This window comes from Balearica regulorum, chromosome 5 (genome assembly GCF_011004875.1).
Source record: "Balearica regulorum gibbericeps isolate bBalReg1 chromosome 5, bBalReg1.pri, whole genome shotgun sequence".
NCBI classification, from domain to species: domain Eukaryota; kingdom Metazoa; phylum Chordata; class Aves; order Gruiformes; family Gruidae; genus Balearica; species Balearica regulorum.
The window spans coordinates 62,448,377-62,476,316 of record NC_046188.1 but is presented as its reverse complement, the minus strand read 5'-3'; the positions used below and the strand labels follow the sequence as shown (position 1 = coordinate 62,476,316).

The following is a 27,940-nucleotide window of genomic DNA, read 5'->3' as shown; positions in this document are numbered from 1 at the left end:
CCTGCCTCAGGTATATGGGAATGAAATATTTATCTTCATTCTCACAAAGGAAATAACTCCCAAAGGTTGATTATTTTGCTTTAGACCTTATGATAAAGATATTTATCTTCATAGTTCTTTCAGTTTGAGCAAGTTTGACCTGAAGAATGCATAGCACATGTTGCCATAAAAGAGCACTACAAAGATGGATTTTGATTTATAAGAAAAATCACTCGGAAGGAAAAAAAGTAGGGGGCTACAGTAATGGATCTTATTAAAGGATCAAGGCTGCATACTCTATTTCTCTGAATTACACAGCAGAAGAGAAGACCATCTTGCGGTTTTGGTTTGTACATTCCTGATTTAAACATATATATATAGAAACAAATTCCAGTAAACTCTTGTGATGGTGCAGGGTAAAGAAAACTGGCTTTGTTATAAATACTGTTGATAGTTAGAAAAAAAGCATATTGATTTTTCCATACATAACCCAAAATGCTTCTCAAACTCTGAGTTCTAGCACCTGTACTATCTTTATTCAGTAATCTCTATAACAAGCAGGGTAGGAGACTGCGAAATTTGACCTTTATACATAAAGCAATGATGTATAAGAAAATGGTGGATATCCTAATTTATCTTTCATTCAAAATTATTTGGCAACTGATTTTGGAAAATAATCTTTAGTATATAAGCTGTACTTTTATAGTTTCACTACATACACAGGTCATATGTGGAACATACTTCTACTTCTTGATTGGGTGCACATAGTTCGAATGCAGTCCTGACAGCAAATACTTCACAGTCTATTCAGTGTACGTACAGCCTTTCTTTCTCTAAAAGGCTGCTGTTTCTGCAGAATTCCTTAGGAGAAAACTCATTTGCCAACAGAAAAACAAATATGGTCAAAGCCAATTTGTTTAAAAATTCTTTAAAATCTCAAAAAGATGCTCTATTTTTGTTTGCAAGTATAATTAGTAAACAGACTACTTACTAATGTTTAACTTCGGTTTAAAAACTAGCCAACACTAAAGGTTTCCATTATATAGTTCTTGAAGGTCAAACTTGAAAGCTTAAACTTCAGGTTCTACTGAGATAAAGGCACTGTGCTTTGCAAAGTTATGCTATTATCCCTGGTTATAATCTTCACTGACTTCAGAAATAATTGCTTTCCTTAAACAAAAAGGAAGTCTGATTCTAATTTGCTATCTAGATCTACATTCTTATATTCTTTTTATAGATTTTTGAACAAGTTATCACTAGAATCTTCCTTCACTCAAACATAAGTGAAAGTTTTATCTTACTTCAGATATCACAAAAATAATTTATGACTAAGGAAACAAAACCTTTTGTCTCACAATATATTTCTTTGCGACAGCTGTGGTATTTCACTGAAAGCACAAAAGCTGTGATGGTCTGGACTGCAATCAACCATTTTTAATAGGAAATTTTTACAGACTTTTAATAAGATCTCCTAACATAATTTATGGGGAGAGGTTTTGAAGTGAAGAGGCATTGTTTGGCAAAGTGTTCTTCCTCTAATCTCAGGAAATTTAAATAATCGAGTGCTCATTTCCTCTAAACTTAGGATTTCTCCTAAAAAAATGGTTAAGAAAAACACCTGCTACACTAGCAGCAAAATACGTGTATCTAGAGTCCAGACAAAATATATTTCTAAAGGCTTTTCAAAGGCAAAATACCCCATGTCAGAACCCAGTATTATTAATAATAATACAATACTGAATTTTGCTTCTTAAATTCAGAATATTTAACAAATATTTTGAATTAAGATAGCATGCTGGTCAGGATAACTGCAGGTATTTTTTTTAAACTGATACAGTTGGGGGAATGAAATACATGGGCAAATGTGGAGAATTTACAAACAGTTTATAAGAAAACCAGATAAGCACCGAAAAGTTACTCTACTTACTGAAGTTATCCAGAGTTCCTCTTACTACAGAACTTGGCTGGAAGAGTAAGGACAACAGGCTTCCCCCTGAGATCTCTGATATGTCTTGCAAGAAGAGACTCAAAGGGCATTTTAGCACTTTCCCTTTAGTCTCAGCCAGAACTAGGAAAAAAAAAAAAAAAAAAGAAACATAAGTAGGAAGCACATTTCTATACATCAATAAAGCTAATCAAAGCTCCTGAATATGAAACAGATTTAGTTTGGCTGATCAGGATTTTGGATGAAGTTCTGAATTTTTTTTCACCCTTCCTGAGTAACTAACACATTGACTGTAATTCTGACTTAAAGTAATAGCTGACCTAACTTGCTCCCCCAGTCTAGGCTGGTTAGAACATCTCTCCCAAAGGAGAAAAAAAGAGCGGAAAAACCTTTAAAGGAAGGACTCGGGAACAGCTCAGCTGCAGTCACACTACCCGAGATTCGTGCAGGTCACTGTGTGCCAACGACCTCAAGAGGGCACTCAGTACAAAACGTACTGCATTACGGGAACGAAAGGGGTCTACATGTCATCGGCCAGTTTTCACAGAAGGCAGTTATCCCTAACCCAGAGAGTCAACTCAGCTTTCGTCTCATCACTACAAATATAAAACTGTAAAAAAAAAAAAAAAGAAAAAAAAATTTTTGAAGAGGAAAAAATATACCATCATAGTGTCTGAACTTCTTTGCTGTATTGACTAAGATCCGCTTCATCAATGCGTTTAACAAGAGGATCAGTTTCTGGAGTCAACCCTAACCCCTTTATTTTCAAAAGCTGTTTGTTGATTTCAAAGAGCTATTGCCTCCATAAAGGCTGCTTTTTAAGATGTGTCACCTGAAGAACTTTGTTTTCTTCAGTCACTATGTTCAAAGCACGCAGGACAGAAGATCACTTCTTTACACTTGATCTCTCTCTCTCTCTGCTTTGCCTACAGAAACAAAACAAAACAGTTTACAGAGGGTGCCAGCAAAAAATCATCTTTTCCCTTCAGCAGCCAAGACTTGGACGTTTCTTTCTCCATGTGTATCCATACACACACACAGAGACACATACCCACACTAGCCCGTTCTGAAATTGCAGTGCCCTCCTTTGGGTCCCTGCTCTGGCCTGCCACCGGGCGCTGCTCCCAGCCCAGCCTGCAGACCTGCCTGCTCCAGGACACTGACTGCCTGAGGCTCCCCAGCCCCGGTGCACCAAACCTGGCAGCCTCCGCAGGGACCTCCGGTCCCCTTGGCAGAGCTTTAACCCCGTCCACACCCCGTTCCTGAACTGGCCTCACAAACTGCAGACAGGACTATAAACAATTGCCTCGTTTCCACAGAGATGCCATTATTCCAATAAAACTGAAACACATTCTTCCACTACATCCTCTTTACACTGGTAGTTTCACAAAACACAGACTGCCCCCTTTATATTCAAAGTGGACTTCCTGATACATGAGTTCAAATCCCAGCTATCATCTATCATCTTAATTCTTCTGGGACAAATAAAGTATCATGCAACATACCATATGTGGATATTTCAGCAGAGCTCTTTAAAGCCGTGTCCTGTCTACCCAGTGTGATCAATCGTTATTTTATTTTTGTATATTTAGAATAATACATCACAAATTTCCATCTGGGTGCACTACCTAAACAAAAAGTAGACACTGAGGTTGGGATTCAATTCCCTATGATGTGACTCGGGCCATTTATATACCCTAGGGTATCTGAGATATCTGCAGAGGAATCTCAGGCACAGCATGTGATCTATAGGAGACTCATGGCAGCTTGTAGCCATGCACGATAGCCCAGAACGCAAATTGGCACGAGGCTCGTACTTCAGCACCTGAAATGTCTCCTAAAGATCTGTGCAAATCAAATGTATGATATATCCCTATTCCCCCCAGCGTGCTGGATGCCATGTTACCTTTATTCTCACGGGACTGTATTAAGCAGTACTAGATGAAAGTCATCTGCACTTTAAAAATTCTTGAACACTCATTCTCTGAAAATCCCATTCCAGATTAGGCACAAAGGAGACTATCTCTATCGCTATCGCTATCTATCATCTCTATCTCTATCATCTCTATCTTCCAGAATGCTGACTTATGAAATACAAAATAGTTGTAAGACTATCAATCAGACAGTATTAAAAATTCTGTTTAAAACCACTTTCAGTAAAGATAATTCATCAGTTAAAGTAGGGATATTATTTCAAGAATACTGCCCAAACTAGAATAAATTAATTAGCCAGGACTTGGATGAGAGAAAAATTTGAACCATTATTCAAAAGTAATACAAGCATGTAGATGATCAAAACTGATTTGAGTCATGAACTTTATTAAAGGCAGTGTGGGCCTTTAACAGGTTTATTGTGGAAACTCAGGTTTGCAGGTGGAAAAAAAGGAAAAAAAGAGGTTTGTGTACAGCAGTCTGACTAACTTGGGAAATTTAGTTTTTAAGACACTTATTTCTGCAAACTATGCTGGGTATAATAAGGTGATGTGACTAATAATTAATTCAACCTATATTTATAAAAAAGGTTGAAACTGCTAGTGCTTTCAATGTCTTTTACATATTTTAGATAACATCAATATTAGAAACATTTCCCAAAATGTTTGGTGATCCAAACCAAAAACAGGTTATGGCTGGAGTCATGCTATGTCTGTTAGTTGTGATACAAACGTGTAAATGTGTAGAGAGCCAAAAGATGCAAAGGCTGTCCTGCAAGCTCACAATATTCCCCCCAAACCTCTGATTGTGACATGGATTTCTGCAAATTGCCCAGTAATTTTGCAGCAGAATTAAGTTTTTTCAGCTTTTGCAGAATTAGTAGAACTCCCACTCCCCAGCCAGTGAAGCTGAATTCATCCACAGTTGTTTCACTGAGGAATGAAAAAATTTTCATAGAGGATTTCCAGGACCAAAAAAAAAAAAAAAAAAAAAAAAAAAAAAAAAAAAAATTAGCATCTGTTATTTTTTAAGCACAGAAACTGTCTGGAGTGGCATCCTGTAGTCTATATATCCCTTGACTTCATTATCAATTGCTAGTTTTTCTTAGTTACCTTCCAATATAATGACAAACCTCACTGAAAACTCCAAGGCTGCCATTAATATTCAATGAGTCTCCAAAGTCTGTGTAAATAATTTCTAAATATAAACCGCTGAGAACTCCAAATATCGCTGTTGATCCCGGTCTTATTTGTGTTTCCATGTTTACTGCTAAGATCTCATTTGTAAAATTTGGGCTAAATGAGTGTTTCACTGACAGCAGAGCAATGGCTCTTTTTGCTAAACAGTGTCAACACTAGGAAGGCACTCAGTGGTATGATCAATAAATTGATATAACTTTTTTCAAACTGCAGATTATTTATTTAAACTTTTGAAGCATAAAACACTACCTTCGGTCCTGGTTAACTAGATCTCATTTAGTTATTTTACACCAGGGGCAAGACTTTACAAAACACTGTACCATCAAGATGATTCCAGCCTCAACTTTCTCATTAGCAGAGTAATCAGCTCTCTTTTCCTGGCACTTCAAAACTCCGTTACTGGTTGTCAGACTGTATTTCTCCAAAGAAATATTTATCTTGAATTACTCTATGACTTCTAGAGTAATAAAAAGCTCTTAATTACTTTCTAGCCAGTACTGTTATGTAGCAATAAGCCATTCATGAAGCCTTCTCTCAAACCCCTTCAGTTCTTTATTTAATAAGTCTTTAGAAAATATTTAACCCAAATAGTTATGAACCTAAGTGTTCTCTAAATTTCTGTATCCAGCGAACACTTAGCATAAGTCACAGGGAAACAAAGGTTTGCTTGTAGTTTTCTTTTTCCCTCTACTTCTTTTTCTTGGCTTTCATTTTAGCCTTTGAAACATCAGCAAAAATCAAGCTATGTTCCTGTTGGACTGCCAGAGCCGTTGAATAGGAAATTTCTTACTCTTTAGCTGAAAAAACGTGCAATACATTGGTAACACCAAGTCACGGTTTGTTACTTTTCATTGGATATGAGCTAAGGTGTTAAGACAAGCTACAGGTTTGCAACAGGTTACTGTCATCTGCTTAGGAACTTGTATCCTTTCCCTCACTACGTTTCACTCCCGGCATACCTAAATGAAGTCTATTATTTTAATTCTTCAAGGAAAAAGGACTAAGTAAGAACTTACACTTTTTAAGGGGGGGTGTGTGTGTGTGTGTGTGAATACTCCTTTTAGACGGAAAGAGGGAAAAAAATAATCTCTATCCACACGGTAAGAGTCCCGGCGCCACAGACACCGATCGCACAGGCGCACCTGGGAACAGCCGGCTGAAGGCGGCCAGCTACTCCCATCTCCCTCGCACAGCCGAGCGCTGAGGCGGGGGCAGCCGGCACGGCACCCTGCGCCCAGACCTGCCGCCCGGGCCCTGCCCGCTGCCGCCCGGCAGAACGTGAGGTAGAACCCGCGTCCGGGCTGCCGCTAAGCCGCCCGGCCACGGTGAGGGCACCTCTGCCCCGCAGCAGAAGTCCGCCGGGGAGAACGGCCGAGGCTCCGGGCTGCAGCAGAAACCGCCCGCTCTGCTCCCGCCGCCCCGCCCTCACCTCACCGCCAGCGTGCGCAGCCGGCACCGCCCAGCGGCGCGCGGAAGGCGGGGCGGGGCGGGGCAGGGCGCGAGATCCCGCCTACCCCGCCCGCCCGCCCGCCCCCAGCGGTAGGGAAGCGGAAGCGAATGCCGCGCGGCGCCGGAAGTTGCTCTGCCTTTCCGGTGCGGGCGGCGTGCTCGGTCCGGCCGCGGGAGCCTCCGCCGCCATGAGCGTCCCGGCTTTTATCGACATCACGGAAGAGGATCAGGTCAGCGGCCGGGGCTCGGCGAGGAGCGGGTCGCACGGGTGTCGGCGGCAGAGCGAGGGGGCCGGCCCCGGCCCTCGGGGCTCGATCCCGAGGCGGGGAAGCAGGCCGGGCCGGGCCGGGCTGCGGCGGCCTGCGGGGGGGTGGGTGTCGGCGGGTTTGGCGGGGCAGACGGAGCGGGGGTCGGTAGTCCCGGGCCCGTCCCTGTCAGGCCCGCCGCCTTGACGGGGGCGCCGTACCGGTCCTGCGGGAGGCAGCCGTGCTCGCTGCGGGCCCGCGTAGCTCTCCGTAAACTTGTGCGGGCTGTTTGCTGGAGAGGCTTAACGGGAGAGTTACGGAAACTGCCAGCTGAAGGGTGAATCCGTGCTCGCAATTTCCTCTGCAGAGTTCTTCGTCTCCCTGGCACTTTGTTTTCATGTCTCCTCAGCAGTGCTTTCCTTCAGGAGAGGAAACTAGTTCGGATACGGGCTGGGGCATCGCTGATGTGTCTTGGGTTTGCAGGATTCTCCGCACTCCAGGCATGGGAACTGAGAATTTTGTCTTTGAGCTACTTCGTTTTGTCTTTGAGTTTTAGGGTTCGTTGTTCCCAGTGCGTCTTAAGCGGTGTCTGTATACACAGGTGACAATGTACAAGAAACGCACCCGCAACTGCCAGCTCTCGGCCCAGTTCTCCCTTGCTGTAATGTCTAGTAAATGCCCAGCACGTAGTTAGTCTGAAGTGGGTTAAGTACATACAGTGAAGGGTCCTGGAGCGTTTAGCTGTGTCGTACAGTACCATAATGATTCGACGTTGAACTTGATGTAAATGACACCTGGTGTCACAGCAGCAGCCCGGTCAGAGTTTCCCTGTGCCAAAAGTTGCACGGCCCCACAGAGATTGTCTCTGAAGGGTTATGGTTTAGCTGCTGACATCGTAGGTTGTAAAGTTAATGCATAGGCCTGTTGCTGGGCAAAGGTGTTTTCTTAGCATAGGTTTAAATCCTAACAAGGTAAGGCAGGTCATGGCATTATATTGGGAGCTCTAAAGTGGTTTTGTTTATACCCTTTTCTGGTGAAGATACAACTAAATGGTTTTATTGGTTTGCCTGAAGTTTTCAAAGGGAATAAAAGATAACAAAAATTCATAAGAGGAAAGCATCTTTGTCACAAAAACTTACTAGGCTTGCTGTCCTCTAACCAGTTGTAAGTGACACATTCCTACTGTGAGAAAGCTCAACAGCCAGGTGATCTCTTCAGTTACCGGCAAACTAGCCATAGCCTGCACACCTTGCGCTGAGTTGGTATTTGGGTTGTGCATTAAAGTGGAGGAGTTGGGGTATTGTAGGATACAGGTGGTAGGGAGAAGCGAGAGGAAGTGTGAGTGGCGAGGGCACAGGAGTGGTTGCAGAAAAAAAATCTGTAAGAAATGTAATTACTTTGACTTTACTGTTCACAAAATGACTTTCTTGTTTTGTGTGTGTTGGGTTTTTTCTAAGGCTGCAGAACTTCGAGCTTACCTGAAATCCAAAGGAGCAGAAATCTCTGAAGAAAACGCTGAAGGTGGACTTCATGTGGATTTGGCACAGATTATTGAAGTGTGTGATGTGTGCCTAAAAGAGGATGACAAAGGTTTGTATCTTTAAGTCTTCTTGGTTTTGCTAAACATGTTGCCATCAATGTTTTCAAACAGTAACGGTTGGCATAGTTTAGAGGTATGTTGCATGGCTCATGCGGTAATGCGTGGATCCTTATAAAACTGGAGGTGTTTATTTCCATCATTGCTGCGTATAATTTGCATGTGCTCTACCCCTCTCTTCTCCAACCATCCAGCACCCTTTAAAGAAGTCATAATAAGCACAGTCTAGCTTGATTTCTGAGGGCATAGCAGGTTGTATATAAAATAGGTTTTCTCTCTGAAAAAAATGTATGATAAAAATAAGATTTACAGTCAATTAATGGCTGTGGTGCTGCAGATAAACAAAAATTAAGACTAGACATCTGGAAGTAGAAGTTTTAAGGCCTAAACGTTAATTGATGAATACTGTCTGAAAACACTACGATTTTTAGTAGTCAGTAAATCTTTTTGAGCGAGGGCTGTAGATTTTTAGAAGCTGCACCAATATGTTTTAATGACACTGATACTGCTGCAGTAGCCTTAAATGATCTTTCTGTGCCTCCTGTGCTCTGTACCAATATACAGATTCCATTTAGACCTTTTATATGTAAAAAATCAGTTGCTCATATGAATTATATATGCTATTTGAAAGAATGTGTAGTTCATCCAAGAAGGAGTACTTAAGATTATTTTTCATGTTGCCTTTTACTGTAGGCAAATGAGAATGAAATACAGGAGAAGCTCATTGCCCTTCTGTTTGATGTTCAGATGTCATTTCAGGGAATAAATAATATTTTCCATATGTAATGAATTTTGTTCTTATCCTTTGCATAGCTCCTACTTGGGCAGATGGTGAAAAGAAAGCACAAAACCTGTCTGGTCCTGTTTGGAAAGGATGTAACTCTATGCTTAAACAGGAGCTGGGGAGGCTTTTGAATATATTTTGTTCTTGTGGGCATTTTCCCTGTGGTCTGGGTTTCCTTTGTGCTCCTGGTGAAATGTTTTACTGCACTTGAGCACTAGGTGTTAGTACTCTCACTTTAGAGCCATGGGGCAGTTTTCTGGATGTGCAGGAGGAAGCCACTGGTTTTTTAAGACCAAAACCTGAAATTCTTCTGAATTCTCTTACGTGTGAACAGAGAATTCAGAGCAAATAACAAATTTTGTTTTCACCTCTGATAATTCTTGCTTTACATGGAGATGTGTTGGTGAAAGACCACATGGGCTAAATGTACATTCTGATAAACATCCAGACTGGTTATGTTGGCATTTTCTCTCTTTTACAGTTCTTGCCGATGCAAAATAGTCATTCATAGCAGAAGTAACTCTCCAGCACTAAATAGGTACTTATGATTGCTGCTTGCAATTTTAAACAGCTGCATGTTTTGTTTTGTGCAGATGTTGAGAGTGTAATGAACAGTGTAGTCTCTTTGCTTCTTATCCTGGAACCTGACAAACAAGAAGCGCTGATTGAAAGCCTGTGTGAGAAGTTAGTAAAATTTCGGGAAGGAGAGCGCCCATCTCTTAGATTGCAGCTGTAAGTATTGTACAGAGGAAACTGAAACAGTGGTATTGTGTGATTGTATGTCTTTGCATCAGTGTGGAGTGACTGTCAAGATATGTGTCTCTGTTGCAGGAAGCACTCTTTTTTTTTACCTTCTTTTTCCCTATCATAAAATAGAAGTACCAATATACTTTATTTGCTTGGGTATCACAAAACTAAAATGAGAATGCATGGAGTTTTCAGATTATCTGCTGAAAACTTACCAAAGTGGAAGCTGTGACAATTCATCACAGATGTAAGGTGCCACCAGGTCCTTTGTGTGTATTAACATGCATCTTAATGCAAACATTTATATGCACTCCAGTAATGTTTTTTTTTGAAACCTCTTTAACTCAGTTGTTCATTGTTTGTGGTTTAGACTGAGCAATCTCTTCCACGGCATGGATAAGAACACTCCTGTGAGATACACAGTGTACTGCAGCCTTCTTAAAGTGGCCTCTTCATGTGGTGCCATCCAGTACATTCCAACTGAACTAGATCAGGTAATTAATGTGGTGCTACAAGTCACAGTCTTCGTGTTAACCGTGTTGTATCTCATTAAATATCAGTCAGAGCTGATACAGACCATCCATGTTATAAATTACCAGACCCTAGTGAAAAAAGAAATGCAAAATACAGAATTTCTTATCTTTTAAAGGTCTGTCTACAGAATCTAAATCCCGTTGCCATTTATTTTCCATTTCTGATGCTGAACATAGTTAAATGTGTCCGATTCCTGGGATAGTAATGCAAGTGAGAAGCTTTGATCAGGCGTGAGGCATCAAGTTCTAGTGCCTTAGCTCTTGTCCCTAATACTCTGAGGTGTTAGAATCAGTCATCCTTAGTTAGAAAGTAACATGGAGAACACAGTCTGCAGGCTTCTCATGGGAGAACTTCCAGGTTCTGTGTGGGGAGCTGAGAGTCAGAGGACGCAAAGGAGAAATCTCTGTGCAAGGTCTTTTCAATCGTTTTGTGTTTGAGAGAAAAGGAGAAATATTTTCTGGTTTATTTTAGTCTTTTCCCCAATGCTTCTTTTTCACTTGTATTTTGCCTAGGTCCGAAAATGGATTTCTGACTGGAATCTTGGCACAGAGAAAAAGCATACTCTTCTGAGACTGCTATATGATGTCCTAGTAGACTGCAAAAAAAGGTATAAAAGACAAGTAATAGGTACTAGATAACTGTATTTTAAGTTGATGTAAGGGAAAGTATTTCTCACAGCACTTTTAAAATTAATCTGTACTGATAACTCAGTCCAAATATACCTGTTTTTTTTATTTCTATGTTTTTAAGCACCCTACATTAAACCAGTGTTTCAAATAATATTAAGGTTAGTAGTGAATTAGCTGCAAACCACAGGCTCCCAAAATAAAACTATTCCTTTCTATAAATATTAATATTTGAGCATTGTAGCATTATGCCAAGTTTATTATGTAATTGCACTTTTGACATTTTAGTGCATGGTAGCGCTATCTCTTATTTAATGATGTTGGGAAGCTTATCAATCACAGTTAACAGAATCAGTCTTTTTATGTAAACATTACCTTTAGGACAGAGCTTTCCACTAGTCATGGAAATTAATGTCCACAGAATACCTGCTTGGCCATTTTAAATTATTATCCTGGATCATAAGAAGCATCTTTGATCTAACAAACTTGGCAGACCAGTGTCTTCTGGCATGCAAAGTAATCCTGTGTGTATCGTGCCTGTAAATTAATGTAAGTCTTAACTGAGACCTGTCATCAATTTATCTTACAGATGCGATACGGTGTATTGACTGCATTGGCCAGGACTATAGAGATGGGCTGGGATCCAGAAGTGGTTCCAGCATGTAGTTCCATAGCAGTTTCAGCCTATCTAAACTGTCCCTGCTGTAGTTTGGGGGTGTGTGTGTGTGTGTGTTGCTTCCCTTTCCTTCCCTTTCGCTGTTTTCTGAGTTAGTTTTTTAAGTTTTGTTTTTTGGTTTTTTTTTTTAAATTTTCATAGCCAGGCAGCATCAGGACTTCTACGCTGCTGACTTACACTGGTAGCAGAACTGCACTTACTTTTCTACATTTGCATAACTTTGTACTGCTGCAGAAGGAAGCAGTTCTGTCCTGTATTTGCTGTTCCTGTCCCGTCCCCTCCAGCTACCAGTCCCTGGGCGTGTTTGTACAACTGCATGGTGGATTGGACTGGGGCGGTGATCTTGCCAGGCAAAAAAAAAAAAAAAGGGAAGTGTGGAGCTGTTGAGGAGGAGAGTTTCTTCTGGCAGGAGAGTTAGCCTAGAGTTGGTGAAATTGTAGCCTGGAAATGCTGCGTCAGCATAGCAGGATCATTTTTAACCTCAATTTAGGGGTGATTAATCCTCATGGAGTAGTAGTTACACTGTGAGCTACAACATTATTGGGAATTCCTATTCCTGTTACTAACATTAAAAGGCTTTTTCATTGATAGTACCGTATGACAGATTTCAGACGGTCAAAATGATTTCAGAAATGATAATCGGAGATCTTGTACATGGCTTAGTGCTTACTTTGTTTCAGAAATATTACACTGATACTCTGTAATGCTCTTACTCTTTTAAACACTTCTCATCCTATTGAGTTGTTGAGAGGTTTTAACCAGCTTAATTCCCATACTTAATAGCTAAATATTTTTAGCTAGTCTTGTTACCCAGTCTACGAATTAGACTTCTAATTTTTGTTTCCAGTGCTACTAGTAACCCTGCTACTAAATGGTTTTTGCTTCCTAATAGTAGGTGATATTTTTAAGTTAGGCATTAAAAACTTTCATAAACCCTGTAACGTATTGCTTCTGCGTTCAGTGCCCTTGCCGTCTGTTGCAGCAAGCTTTGCACTGAATGGAGCAATTTTTCAGATCACTTACGCTTCTCTCCAGAAAAGAAAACAAGAAGTGACCCTAGCACCTTTGACCTGGTTCACTCTCCTGGATCAGTGGGCAGTATTTGCAATAGTATGGGAAACTCACAGCGGCATTCCAGCGTTAGCACTCAGGAATGTTGCTTTATGGAGCAGTATGGAAAGATAAGTGGGAACTGAAAAATAAGTAATAAAAATCATACCTCAGTTACCATGTTGATTTATAACCAAGGGAAGATAATATGTTGTTGAAAACAATTGAATTTAACTTTTTTTGGTTCATTTTATGTTTTAACTTCACTCAGTATGGCAGAAGAGATGGTTTTCCATAGCTAATAGACTTTCCCCCAATGGATGACTTGGTAGTGAACAGATTGGTAGCTGATGAAAAGTAGATGATGCAGCCGTTCTGTGTGGTGTTCCTTTTCCTGCAGTGATAAGTGAAAAACTTGTTTTATCAAAACTTTTCCAGGCACTTTCTGGTTGAAGTTTCTTCTTTCTGATGATCAAAATCACCTTGATATCTTTGAAGAGAGATTTGTATCTTTCTCATGATCAACTGAAGAAAAATTGGTGGTGGTGGCTGGAAAACAGGTGGCTGGTGTGGCTTGTTCCTGAGATCTGTATTTGGTAGCTGAACTTTGCAGGAGATTAGTTACTTTCTCTGCTGCCTGTGCTCCATGCCATTAAAGGTTCTGCAGTAGAGTTTTGTGGCTCAGCTGCTTTAGTCTTCAGCATTTTCCTAGCTGTGTCAGTATGAAACTGCAAGGTAACAGAACCTGTTTTCTTTTCCAGTTACAGATGGAGTTTTATGGGCATGTGTGGCTTGCCTGCAGCCAGAGACTTGATTTCTGCTGTGAGGCCCTGAATATCATGCCAGGTGCCAGCTCACGGCTGCTCTCTGCCATTAACCTGGCAGCATTCAGAGTGGGGTTAGTCCTGCTCAAGTTTGCATTCAAACAGGTCCGGCAAGTCTGGTTATTAATACCTGTAGCAAAAACCTCAGCAGGTCAGGCACCTGCAAAATAATTATTTCATTTAATTTTAATTCTATTTAATATCATGTAATGTAGAGGGACTCAATTCCAACATCTTACTAAGTCTCTGAATACTCTGTATTTTTTTTTTTCTTCCTTTTATCTACCATCGCTCCTCAATTCTCACTGGCTTTTCGTCAAGGTACGCATCTAGACTGGCATGTGGAGCCGAGAGTGCTTGTGTAAGCTGTCTTGCTAGAAAAAATGTTCAATTTGCATCTTAGGTGAGATATACACATTTAGCAATGAGCTTTGGTAAAATCGTGATCTGTATTACTGCTTTAAACATCCTAATTTATGGTAGTAATCTGAAACACTGAATAGAATGAATAAGATTAAAAGGCCTGCCGTATTTGCTGCAGCTTGCAAGAGTTTAGCACAGAAATTTTGGGAGGAGTTGTCTTGTAGCATCAAGTGAAAGATTCTACTCCTTCCTCCTTCAAAAAATAAAAAAGGGTGGAGGGGACTGCAAATACTGTTTGAAATTAGTTAAGTTTGTAGGTTTCAATTTTTGCCCCTAAGGGAAGGGGAAGGAAAGGAAAAGTTCCAGAAGTCTGTAACAACAACTACTGAAAGCTTATATTAAATAAGGGGACTGGTATTGTTAGGTTGAGTAGCATATCAGCTGAGCCTCTTTGTTTGAATGTCTATGCAGTATCAGTCCTGTATTAAACTGATGTTCTAGTGAAGACAAAAAAATCTAGTGTTGTAAGATTTCACCAGTGCAAAAATCATAGTCTGTCTTAGTCTGATTTACATGCCAATAGTTCTCGCACATATAAAGCTGTCTAAATTAATTTGATTTCACTGATACAGAGCTATCAGTTCCTCTACACACCAGTATCAGTTGCTATGACAAAACATAAGCTGACCTCTTTAATGCTGGAGTCTTAAATGTTTCATTCAAGTTTACACTTCTGAACACAATTCTGAAATAATGGCTGGAATCTATAGAAAATTCTCCTGCCTTGAGCACAAACTCTCTTCACTCAACGTATATCCAGATTCTATAAGATACTGCTTGCTTCCCATGATGTCTTAATATATCGCAGCTCAGTACATACTGGGAGTGTTACATTGGTTTGTTCCTTCCCTGTGCAATTTATGCCATTAACTCAAGTAATTAAAATGAATTGAAACTTTCTTCTTGCAGCTTTTTCTTTAAGGAAATGTAGTGGGTCTGTCAGACCAGATGGGGAAATTTGCTGTACCTAGAATTGAGCTACTTTGAAGGAAGAGCTTGGCTTTACACTGTAACTCACTGTACTCTGGAGAGTAGTATCCAACCTTCTTCCTCTCCACTGAGAAAGTACCTTTCAGTAAAGCAGTTGCCAGTCAGTGTACATGCGTGGGAGATTTCTGCAAAGCACACGTTCTCATTATCGAGGTTCAGTTTTATCTACAGCTGTACCCTGTCTTCTCCAAAGGAAGTAGTAAGACGGCATTAGCAAAATCTATTCTCTGTGTGGAAGAATTGTCACAGCCTTCTATTTTAATAGTTAACAAGAATTCTATAAGAAATAGGAAATTGATTTTTGTGTGCATACATACAGTGTATTCAATGTGTTTATTTTTTGATGGAAATTTTATAAAAAGCATCATCAGTTGCTGGCCTTGCTAGTGGTAAGAACTGTTACATAAAAATAAATCAAAATTGGTGAAAATGACACAGTAAGGGTCTGGGAGCTGGTTTGCAGCAACATTGATGAGCTGTTGTTTACAAAATAATCTGGGTAGACAAGGCCCTAGGTTTACTCAATTTTCTTAGAATGAATTGTTTTTCCAAGAGCTGTCTGTCAAAGCAGTGTTGGAAGCTGCTTGCTTCACAGGACCCTAACCCAATCTAATTGCTGGCTGCTTAACTTCATCAGTAAAATGAGCAGCTCTCACTCCAAATACTTGGAGAATCTGTTAAAAAAGAGGCAGCTTTTATGCAGTCACTTTCCTGACCATAAATATTCTTTAAGTTATGCCATTTTACATTTGAAATAAACTTTGCAGTGCTACTTATTCTGCAGTGATTAAATCCAGATGTGCATAAGAGGAGCGTTCTAGTGAACCATATAAAGCTGTTCCTAGCTCAGAAAGCTTTTTCCATAACCAGCAGGTAATTTATCAATTTAAGAGAATGAAATGAAGGGTGAAGATAAACATTTTGTAGAACAAGAATTGAAAGAATACATCTAGTTAATTTGTTCTCTCCACTAGAATTAAAATGGATCATCTACATCTTTTCAAGTGTAATTTAATTTGACCTATAACATCATAACAGAATTATTTAAATATTTGAGTGTCTTGTTTGAACTATTTTTTCAGCTATCCTGAGGTAACTTTATTTTTCTTCTATAGTGACACTGCAGCAAAAGTAATGGTGGAACTACTGGGAAGTTACACAGAGGACAATGCTTCCCAGGCGAGAGTTGATGCTCACAGGTAATATTGACTTCCTGGCTTCCTTAAAAATAGCTTTTTCTCAATTGCTACATTATGTGGATCGCCTTACTGTTAGGAGTACCGAATGGTCTGGCAGGCAAGGGCCCTGCCACGGCCTCTTTTCTGTACCATGGCTGACTTGATCTGTGCAGTCTATGGTAGGTTTGGTTTACCAACCTACTCTTTATGGCAGAGTCAGGTTTACTCCACTGTGCAAGTGCACAAGTGTGTTTCGGTCACTGCTGAGAGAGATCAACCTTGTGTAAGGATGTCATTTACATTGACTGTGCAATCAAAATTGGAATTGGCATCCTTTATTTCAGATTTTTTACTTACTGATTGCCTGATTCTCTAACTTCAAATGTTCTTTTCAAATAGCACTTTATGTGAAAAGAAATTCTTGCTCTTTTCTGTAGGCGAGTACTAAGAATGTGAACTGCACAGAATTAAACTTAGTTGGACAAGCTGGGAGTAAATTGATTCTTAACAGTGTATTTTCCTTACTGGCCAAAATGAGTGAAAGCTTGTATTTTGACATTCTACCTATCATGGTGGTTCTTAGGAATTAGATTTGTAATAAGTCATGTGGTTCTGCCGGGTGTGTACAACCAATAGTTCTCAAGGGAGTTGTTTATACTTGAGCACGCAGGAAAATCGGGGTGACTCACTGTGAAAATTAAAGTGTCTGCGCATAAATGAAAACTTCATTGACTACCCTACAGCAATCTGAGACCATTTACATGTGAAAGAACATAGCTACCCAGGGGTTATCATATTGCTGCGACTTTGCAGACCTTAGGTTCTTTTGGGTGTACGTTGTGTGGCAGGGTCATGGTCTAGGCCGTCAGAGTCAGTGTAGCACTAAGTCTTCTCATGCCGCTGAACGAAAGCTTTCATCTAGAGTTCTAGAAACACTTTAGGTCTGTTTATAGTCTGGAGCTGCAACTGATAAATCATAGGCCTTGCAGTGTTTGGTATTGGGGTTTTCTCTGTTTTGTGTCACATATTCAAGTATAATTAATCTTCCTAAGCAACTTAATTCTATGAAATTTTAGAAGGACAGTAAAAATACCTCTAGGAATGAGGTTGGGCTGGAAATAAATGCATAGATGGAAACAGTAGGGTGATCTGTAGTCTTACCACCTGGCAAATTTCATTTGTGATACTGGGCAAATTACTTAATGCTTTCTGTTCCTTGTTTTTTCCATCTGTAAAATGAAGATTAAAATTGGAATGTGACATGGCTTACATTTAAGAATAGTTGAAAACCCTTGGGCATTTCCTAGAAAGCAAGGACCCACAAATTGAGTTTCACTTACTCTAAAAATGTGTATTGCTGTGAAAATAAGCATTTTCCTTTTCTAATTAGATGTATTGTACGAGCATTGAAGGATCCAAATACCTTTCTCTTTGATCATCTTCTTGCCTTAAAACCAGTCAAATTTTTGGAAGGAGAACTTATTCATGATGTAAGTAACTTTTTTTTTTTAGCAAGATGATTTGATAGCTGTAGTTTTATTTGTGTCTTTTGAAATTCATTAGAATAGTTGCCAATGTCAGTAATATTGAGCTGCAATGTACTATTTCTTTTAGTTCTTTTGGAATTAAAATATTACATGTGAAGTGTTTCCCTTTAGAAGTTTCAGAAACTGAAGAGTTACAAATCCTGCCCTCACGTGAGTTCTGTAGCAAAACTGCCTTTCAGGTCTGAGAAAAGGCAGTAAGCTCAGCACAGATTGCCCTCAGCTACTGACAGGAGACAGAATTTGAGCTCTTAATGGTTTATTTTTCTGTTCAGTACAAATAGTTTACATATATGTATCTGTCCAGTGGGCAGGGAGGGAAACATAGATAATACTTAAACTGTTCTTTTGTTTGTTTACTGTCTTCTAGCTTTTGACAATTTTTGTAAGTGCTAAACTAGCATCCTACGTCAAGTTTTATCAGAACAACAAAGACTTCATTGACTCCCTTGGTAAGTTTTCAGATCATTACATTTCTGACTGTTCACATGGTTTAAGATAGGGAAGCCTCAAAGTGCTTCAGTTCGAACCCATATATTGAAGCCAAGGAAATTTAACAGGAGTTTTTAGAATGGATTGAGTTCGTAGCCTCTAACCTCTACTAGATCGTAAATGGGCCATCTAACTGTGGTTTGTTCTATGGGTTCAAAGAGAACTGTGTTTTTTCCCCCACTTTTCTTTTACAGCTTTTGGGAGGGTTGATGCTTTAGGCTAGGCCAGAGATCACACCTTTACCGAGTAAGCCAGCAGCCTGTGTAAATCTCTTAGAATTTTTTTTATGATCAATAACTATAACAGCAAATACTTCTGAGCAGTAAGATAAAACATGCAAATTGTGTGTGTGTGTGTCTGTGTGTGCCAATGCATTAGACCTAGCAAGCCACGGTCTGTCCCAGTTAATTTGTTTCATCACATGAAGCAATGTGATGGAATGTTAATGTCAGCACCCTCTTTATTTACACACTGTGGAAAAAAGGAGTAGTAATTAACACTTTGACACTCCCCCGTTGATGTGTAATTGACTGTTTCAAAGGAGCACTGGTTCATAAGCTATTGCATGCATTAAAATTACGTTTTTTATATTCCAGCTTTTTAGGACAGGGGTCAGTGACAATGCAGAAATTGCTCAATGATGCAGATTTTTTTATTACTGCATTAAGGTTTTGACATATTGGTAATGAATAAATGTTTCCATAAAAAATCAGATTTTTTTTTTTTATAACTTTGATTTTGAAGTGACACTTGAACACTGGCTGAATGCATTTGAGGAAAGGCATAGTTTTGCTAAAGCAGAGTTTAGTGCAGCCTTTTAACATATGCATTATTTTGTGTAATGGAGTGTGGTATGATTCTGAGAATAATTACCCTCAAAGCTTTAAAATGCTGGTACTTTGGGTATTAAAATGATGGAAAAAGCAATATGATTTTTTGTAAATAAAATTAGCAGCAAGTTTTTGATAGTTTGTAAATGTATAGAGGATATAGCGTACCTTTTGTCATATGTATTTGAACATTAATTGTGTAGACATCTTACGCCTTTCTTTCTTAGGGGAAATTGTTTTCTGTGTTGTAACAATTTTCATGTATTGAAATGGCTTATCTGTTAGTTATTTGTCCACAGAAGTATTTGCTGAAAATACTGTTATGCTAACATTTGAATAAATTTATGGAAGATTAATTACACGTATACATAGTATTAATCGTAGAATATACGGTAGTCATGATTTCTTTTGCTTTGCCTCCCTGTATCTGTGTTTACCTCTGTGAATACACAGTGTGTGCATTTTCAATACATCTAGTATTCACGTAACCTTAGTAAAATCCTTAAATATCTGTGTAACTGTTTTAAAAGACAGCCTTACTTCCAGTTATCTTGATTTCTCACCTGCTTTATGGCACACTCAGAAAATTCTGTATGTCTTCGAGCAGTAGACAAGGTAGAGACTCTGAGGCAGTGCAGACCAGAACGCTAGGAGCTTGGTCTGTGTGTTTCAGCCATGCCTTTGAAAAAACAAGGGCAGTTTGGTTATAGAAAACAAGACAAATATTAAATGAGGCATTCAAAAATTCTTCAGAACACCTATGATCTGTTCCCAAAAATTAATAGATTTTAACCATGCTTTAAAGATTTTCTTTTTTTTTTTTTTAACTAACTTGCCAAGCTATTGGGCTTTAAAATAAAGGATATTAATAATAGGATTTCACTGACAGCACAGCATCAGCTTTAGTTCTACCTTTTGATGGCTCAGGACCAATTAAAACTAGTCTGTGAAAGCTGTGCAGTGAAGGCTCCTACAGGTGGCATCACTTGGTTACAATTTGTTGGTTTATTAACGCTGACAACTTAGGCCAGCGGTAGCATTATCTGTGTCAACTGAATCGCCCTAACATGTCCACATTTAATCTGGTATTATCAGCAGTCTTTTTCGGAAAGTTAATCAGCATCTCATTTGCATTTGTTAATTAGGGTTAATGTGTGCTAATTGATTTTTTGATGCTTGTAGAGTTCCATTAAACCCAGTTAGGTATAGTTGCTGGTGCTCCTCATTCGTATGAATTATGGTGATCACATTTTTGTTGAATCAGTGCCAAATAGGGAACCTGCATCATAATTATAGCTAATTAACACAACATGATGTCCTGCACTAATGTGCTTTCCTATTAGTGTATGGATGTTATAAATTCCAAACTTAAATGTTTACTGAAGCAATATGAATGCTTCTAATGTCACACCAAAACAAAATGATTGATGTTCATTTTAAAGAAACTTCCACCGAATCTTAGTTGGTACCTCACAGAACTTGGATTAAGAAATGTCTTGGATCCTCTGAATGTCTTAACTTTGTTGACCTAGAGGTTTTTTTTTTCCATGCAAACAGTCTCTGATTTAGATGTGCAAACCTTTGGCTCATTTCCTCATGTTGCCATGTATAAAATCATGTAAAAGATCAAACTTTTAATATCTCTGCCTCAGTTCTTGAAGAGCTTTTTTTTTTTTTTGTGACCCATGATGCTTTTTATGCTGTGGTATAAACAGTTAATTCAGTGCCAAAACATTCTTCTGGCACAAAAATATTTTGTCATGAAACCATTACTGAGAGGGGTTTATTTTCAAGCAACTACATAAGAATGAGCAGTGAGGCTGTAAGAAGGTTTTGATATTACTAATCACGTGTTTTCCATTAGTTGTTGCATTGCTGTTCTTCCAGATGATGCAACTGAAGAATTTATTTGCCCACTCACCAACTAAAATTCTGTTAAGGTGATGTTTCTACTGTTTCAAAAAATTTCTGCGCTTCACTTCTGTAGATATTTATTAGCTTTTACTGACAATGACTGAATCTCGATGAATTCAGAACTAAACTAGCTATTTTAGCAAAACACAAGGAAGATGCAGAAATTAATGTTTTACCTCAGAAATGTTGATAAGGACAGGTGGAATATTTTCATGATGTGAAATAAATTTTAAATTATAGGAAGCATATGTAGTAATAACAACATGAAAAACAAATTACTGAATTATTGAATTATAATTCATATCCATAAACTATCACCACTTTTACACAGGCTTGTTGCACGAACACAATATGGCAAAAATGAGGCTACTCACTTTCATGGGAATGGCTGTAGAGAATAAAGAAATATCATTTGACACAATGCAACAGGAACTTCAGATTGGTGCTGATGACGTAGAAGCATTTGTTATTGATGGTAAGAACCGCAGTACCGTACTTCACACAATGCTAATGAACAATACCTTTTATAGTCTTCTAAGCTCATGCTAAATATTCAGAAAAATTAACTTTTAATTTCTGTGTATTACAAGATATAGCTGCAAAACTTCATGCTGAAAGACATACCTAACTCTTGTCTTTTAAATAGTGTTTTTCTTTTCAGTGACAGCAACTGTATTTCATATAATTCTTTCTAGATCTAATAAATTGTTTGCAGGTTTAATTTGTCATCTGGTTTTGTTTGCTGTCATGAAAACAGGATGTGTTTGTAGGGGAGAGAAGTTATAAAAACTGTACAGGATATTGCTTTAATAGATTGGCACCAAACAATAGGATTCGTGCATGACCTTCATCTTGTTACATTGTTTTGCTTTTCTGCCTACTAGCCTGTTAAAACCAACAGCAAAACAGTATTAAGAGAACTACGGTGGTTTTATATTTGTATTGATCTAATTTTGAAGAGTTTTTATGCAGTTTGATACCTTTGCACTCTTGAAAATATTGCTCAAAACAGCATTGCTTTTTTGCAGCTGTAAAGACAAAGATGGTATACTGCAAAATAGATCAGACACAGAGGAAAGTAGTTGTCAGGTAAGACTTAATTCTTCATAGCATTTTGCAGAACATAGTGTGTTCTAATTATTTCACTTATATTTGTAGAATATTTTAACTAGAAGCAAGGTATTGTTCCTATCAGTTGCTGGTAGTTAAATAGTTGCTATTTATCATAATTTTATTAAAGCTCACACTGAATGTGATTAGCTTATTTAATGAAAGAGTCCTATTTTCCAGCACATTTCATTTAATGACCTAATAGTGACAAGAATACTAATGACTGTTGTTGCTTTAAATATTTGGGAAGGCTACAGAATTCTCTAACTGGTAAAGGACAGCCCTTTATATAGAGAAAATAAAAAATTTCCTATTCATGTGTGAGAGTAAAGCTAAGCTATAACAGAATTGTTAGGTGAGCATGACATCTAGTAATCATCTTCCAATTTTGTTTTACTTCTCTAGTCACAGCACACATCGGACTTTTGGGAAGCAGCAATGGCAGCAATTGTATGACACTCTAAACACCTGGAAACAAAATTTGAATCAAGTGAAAAACAGTCTCCTCAGTCTCTCAGACACCTAAATTTTTTTTTTTTTGACCTAGTAATGTCACTATAGATGAAATTTATTCAAAACTTTGACAATTTGTGAATGTTTCCAAAATGTATACAATTGGTTTAAAGAAGCTGAATATTCTAAATTGCAACACAAAAAAGCAATAAAACAAATATGGGAAAATATCTTCTGTTGATTTTCTTACATAATTAGCAACAACAAACAGTAGCAATATTGGTTATGCTTCTTTTGTTCTTGTTTAAGTTTACAATATGAAGATCTTTCTTTCCAAGAGGCGTGGGGAAGAAGGGAGGGAGATCAGAAAAATGATAGTGCAAGTAACTGAAGTAAGAGAAAATTTCCCTTATACCCTAAGAGAGGAAAGATGTGAACCAGTTAGAAGTGAAGCTTTTTGAAGCAAGATCCTGCTGCCTTGTCTCTGTAAATCATGCCTGGTCCTTTATTCTTCAGACATACAGAATCAACTACAACAGATATATTTAATTTGGCAGTGAAGGAGAAGATTTTCCTGTTCTTCTGCCACTTAAGAGCTGCTGTAAGTTATAAACGTTTGTAGAAACCATTGTATTTTGAAACAGTTGCAGCTGATTTTACTTGAAAACTGAGTAAGCAGTCTGACAGAAACCAAATTGAAATATTTCAGCCAAAACTTCTGAGGAGCAGAAGGGTACTCAATCGTTTAATTTTACTTAATGGATATTAAAACATTAACTTAACAACTTGTGAACTCTTTAACTTTGTGAAAAACCCATACTAACTTGTATTTGATTGCAGAAACAGAGAACTAACATTATTAGTTAGGGAATGTATCCATTTCTGAACATAAAGGGTCTACACGCTGTATTAAACATGAAACCACGGTGCACATATACCATATTCTATGGGAATACCTCTACAAATCTGGTTTACATAAGTGATGAATCTGTGCCTAAAAGACACATACATGCTTTTTCTCTTCTGCCACTGATCTTCACTGGCCGCCTTCATATTTTCTTTTTCTTGCTGAATGGAGTCTTCCCAAGTTCAGGAATTTCTCAATTTCTTCTATTTGGTTTTGTATAATGGAGTTATGAATAGAACAGCTGTCCTCAGCTCCAAGTGCACTTTCGCTTCTTGCTGGAGGTACAGTTGTCTGAGAAGACTTCTGCTCGTGCTGTAAAGCAGTAAATCCTTCTTTCACTTGACAGAATACAAACTTAACTAATAATCCCATGAAATTCAGGTACAAAAGTCTATATTGTTGGATTTTGCTAAGCATTAAGCAAAGAAGGAAGTGTGAACAAGAAGATAAGTCAATTGGAAAAAATAGGTTTAATTTGAAGTGCTTGCTTCAGCTTTAATTTAGAAAACTTGATAATGACAAACATACATACTTTTATAAACCAAACCTTAACATAAGACTTAGTACAGAAGAGTATGATTAAAAAAAGAAGACAACCTTGTACTAGAATGCAGATTAGCAAAATAAATAGTTTAATTAAGCAGTTTAATGTTGCAATTGACATTTCTATTGCTATGCAGCATTTGATTAACAAAACCCAAAATCATGAGGTTTATAGTGTTAACTCCCTCTCTACCTTGCTATATAGATTAGAAAGCAAACATCATTAACTAATGCAAGGTCTGTAATAGGTTGGGTTTTTTTTATGTTAAAGATCTTTTTGTTCTCTGAATATTTTTAATTACTATTTGATAGATAGTTCATATCTATCCAAATCAAACACCTATGGCAACACATCAGGGAAATTTTTTTAATATTAGGCAACTAGGCCCCAACCACAAAGTCTTTATCAGGCCTGCCTTTATTTTAGCGTATAAATTTTGTGCTAAAACTTTCCTTCCCCAGTGCACAAACGTTTCTTGAAGTTTGAAATATGAACAATAAACTTCATGCAAATTTTTCACTTAGCCTATTGCATCTGTAACAACACTACTGCCATGCAGCTGAATATACTGATACTTCAGGTCAACAATGACTGTAATCTCCATTTCAATGAGGAAGTAACTTTCATTTAGGTCTTCCAGCTGTGGAAGTGAAATTTTCCAGTGAAATAAAGCCATGCATGTTACTTGGATTTACTGAAGACAACAAGCGTTTAGATCTCTTTGGAGAAGTAACTGCAGCTAGGTTATATATATAGCATTTTAATACAGTTCTGTAACAGTGGGTTTAGAATAAAGCTTTTTAAAAAAAGAATCTCAGCTGTCAGACTAAAAGGCCTCAACATTTTCACAATAAAATACAAGTAAAATGTGTCTTACTGCCAGCACTGAGTAATATGGCAAACTATGGGGGACGTGTGCGTAAAACGCGTTAATTGCTGCTATGATTGCATGGTTAAGGACTTGTGTTTAAACTGAGCTGAGGATGCATATTCATCCTTACCTTGGTACTCAGGTATATACAAACTAATGTTTAAAACAGTTCTTCATATTTTTACTAGAATTTTAAGTGCACCTGTAGCATTTCTTTTTAATTTTTACCACTTTTTAGAGTACCATACTTTAGTTGAATGAGATTACCCAAATTGTAGAAGGCATAAGTCTACTCTAGTTATAATCATACATGTTAGTCAAAGCAAATAAACTGAGCAGCAAAAAAAAGACTGCTGACCCTATTTTTAATCTCCCAACAGCTTTTTCATATCGGTCATAAAAATGACAAATTTGAAGACAGACCGTATTAGAATGACACCAACACAGAAGGGAGGGAGTGGTCTGCAATATCCCAGGCTGAGATTTCATAGATTAAATATTTGAAAAATAATCTAAGGTCAAACCAGCAAGGCATTCTGTTCTTGTCCATCTCGGCTTTTAGTTAGCCAGCACACAAGGAGTTTTAGTTTGGAGGTGACCAAGTAGATGTAACTACAATCAGATAATGAAATACAGCTTTGTATTGGCTGTAGATTAGGTATTTTAGTTCATTCATTGCCAGAAGTTCTCAGCTGAGAAAGATGGAGAGCGTGGGACAGCAAGCAAAGCAGAGCGAGCAAAGTGCTCTAACTAACTGATCAATTCCTGGCCCCAGCTCAGTGAGAAGAAGCAAGAGACACACAGTAAATACCACCACTGTGTTTGGCGAAAAATCCACCTGTCATTCCCAAGTAGAGTCATATTAGGAAAGCTGAGTAATTTGAAACATCAGTCTTTTTAATTTCAGAGCATGTGAATGCTAATGGCAATGAGAGCTGGTTAAGTCCACTGAAGTCAGCAAGTTGTCACTTGAAAACACTACACATCCTGACCTCAAAGCTCATCCAAAGCTGACAGCCGTAACTACCTGACAAATACCTCTAGAACCTCTTCTGAAAAAGAAGGCCAACTGCAGTTGTAAATTATTGTATCTGTCTTGAGTGATACGTTTAGCATTAGGTCAAATCCTAATACAGCAGTTAGGGCTGTTCAAGCTCCACAGTCTAACATAGATCTAAAAATGCAGTATGAGCCACTGCTAGTGCTGTCCTGAATGAAGTTTTCTTACAGGGAAACAACAGGTTTCTTTTTAATTCACTGCTTTTACACGTTTGTGTAATGTCATCCTATTAAATAATAAGATAACTCTAAATATGGTATCACATAACTGCAGCTTAGAATAAACAAATAGGCTCTAATTCATAGATATGCTGAATTTTTAGTCTTTCACAGATTATTTTAAATAACACTTTCTGATTGTGTAATAAAGGAACCAACATTTTTATACTTTTGCATACTACTGTTTTTTCTTTTTTTTTTTTTTTTAACTCCTAGTTTTACTGTAGGTGGTGATTTTTATTAGGGTACACAATGAACTACCCTCTTCCTCCCCTCCCAAACAGACTGGTTAGCATCTGTGTGATTCATATGCTGTGACTTTTTCCTGCTGCTTTCTATCAACCTTAATTGTGAAAAATGGTGCCTTGTTGCCCTTTTGATATTATTTTGGAGATTGACTCAGTCTTAAAGTATCCAGATGCGTACAGTTGTACAAATATCTGTGGAATTAGCTCACTGAGGTCTGGTCCGCAATATTTTTAATTGACTTACATGTTCTGTGGGAAAAGAAGAATCATAAAAAGTCTTTGCTATAGCATTCCATTCTTCACTAGGATCTCCCTGGGGGTCTTGGTGGATACTAGAGGTATTCAAAGTGTCGGCAGCTCTGTTAAAACTGGTAGAACCTGATTGACAAAAAGGAAATGGTAACAACTGCAATTTAGTCTCTAGGCACTAATTGTAAAGTAACTAAACTTCTGGTTTACCTCTGATCTTAAAAAATCAAATATTTTTGTTTTAAATCACGGAATCTCTTCTTTTTTTTTTCTTTCACATACTTCTGCATCTATTTTGTCTCTAAAGATGAGGTATGTTTCTACTCATTAAAAATGTTTCATGTCATTTTCACATATTAAGTTAATGACAAAATTGTGATTTCTAGAAAATGTATTCTGAATATTCTAACTGCATATATTTTTTCAAACAGTATTACTTTAAGACCTACCTTCTGATAATGATAATAAAATACATAATTACCGCCATCCTGACATCATATTCCAAGGTGACTTGTAATAAAAAAGACATTCTAAATACAAAAGATTTTTAGTCAAACAAAGAACATTTTAAATAATGAGTCTTTTTGTAAATGGCTATACCTAATATTTCAGGAAATCAGGCTATGGCTATCTACTAAAGGTAGGAAAGGCAAGTAAGTAGATTAATCATAGCAGAGTATAAGGCTTTATGCACTGCTAGTAGCCTCTGTTGAAACCAACATCATGTTCCTAGCAAGATCAAAACATAAGCATACTTTCACAATTACACATAATACAAACAGTAGCTGTTTTGTCACTACACAGATGCCTGATCACTGCTACAATAATAAGATCTTTGTTTTGCTATGAAAATACATGTTACCTTGTGGTTTATGTAACAGTTACTTAAGAATACTGCCGTTTTCTCTTGGGAGGAAGAGGAAAGTGGTTATCAGTTTGGTTTTTTTTTTTTTTAAGAGTTCTCCAGGAAGATCTTGCTCGTTCCCAGTTCATTCCTCCATTTACTGATGTAGATACACTGACGTATACAATCAGAGTTGTATAAATAGTAAATTGCATTGTGGTTAGACAGTAAGAGGAATTCCCTCAGATAGGCTTACTGTTTCATCAGTGCTCTTCACCTCTAGGTCTCCCATATGGCTAAACTGTGCTTCCGTAAGTAACAAAAAACCCCAAACAAATGAAAAATTTAAGGACACCATGGATTCCACTCCAGGTTTACCATTTGGGAAAATACCTGAAAACAAAACCCAACCACAATAAATGTTGGAAGTTGCAATACTGAGTACCACAACAACTAAGTCTTGGGTGCCCTAACAGTA

At 38.1% G+C, this 27,940-nt stretch overlaps 2 protein-coding genes and 1 long non-coding RNA gene across 3 annotated transcripts in view; 1 reads left to right on the top strand and 2 right to left on the bottom strand.

Moving 5' to 3' along the window:
- The window catches only part of LOC142602115 (uncharacterized), a 46,393-nt gene extending 43,543 nt beyond the window's left edge, over positions 1-2,850 (bottom strand). The window contains exons 1-2 of the long non-coding RNA XR_012835816.1: positions 2,757-2,850; positions 1,907-2,047 (exon numbers count right to left, since the gene is read on the bottom strand). This is a non-coding gene — a long non-coding RNA (uncharacterized LOC142602115). The remainder of the gene's footprint in view (positions 1-1,906; positions 2,048-2,756) is intronic.
- Positions 2,851-6,578: 3,728 nt separating this feature from the next.
- Positions 6,579-22,751, top strand: EIF3M (eukaryotic translation initiation factor 3 subunit M). Its single transcript, XM_075755263.1, has 11 exons — positions 6,579-6,734; positions 8,207-8,339; positions 9,724-9,862; positions 10,248-10,371; positions 10,924-11,018; positions 16,116-16,199; positions 17,569-17,668; positions 18,093-18,174; positions 21,290-21,433; positions 21,987-22,047; positions 22,474-22,751. Exons 1-11 carry the CDS (start codon positions 6,693-6,695, stop codon positions 22,592-22,594), a joined length of 1,125 nt encoding a protein of 374 aa, XP_075611378.1. The 5' UTR covers positions 6,579-6,692; the 3' UTR covers positions 22,595-22,751.
- Positions 22,752-23,484: 733 nt separating this feature from the next.
- The window catches only part of CCDC73 (coiled-coil domain containing 73), a 55,782-nt gene continuing 51,326 nt past the window's right edge, over positions 23,485-27,940 (bottom strand). The window contains exons 17-18 of the mRNA XM_075755264.1: positions 26,610-26,747; positions 23,485-23,766 (exon numbers count right to left, since the gene is read on the bottom strand). Coding sequence (XP_075611379.1) covers positions 23,558-23,766; positions 26,610-26,747 — 347 coding nt within the window. The 3' untranslated portion in view covers positions 23,485-23,557. The remainder of the gene's footprint in view (positions 23,767-26,609; positions 26,748-27,940) is intronic.

Coding starts and splice junctions, on each gene's coding strand:
- EIF3M (XM_075755263.1), top strand. CDS start 6,693: ATGAGCGTCCCGGCTTTTATCGACATCACGGAAGAGGATCAG. Junction 6,735..8,206: donor ACATCACGGAAGAGGATCAG/GTCAGCGGCCGG, acceptor GTTTTTTCTAAG/GCTGCAGAACTTCGAGCTTA. Junction 18,175..21,289: donor AGACTTCATTGACTCCCTTG/GTAAGTTTTCAG, acceptor ACTTTTACACAG/GCTTGTTGCACGAACACAAT.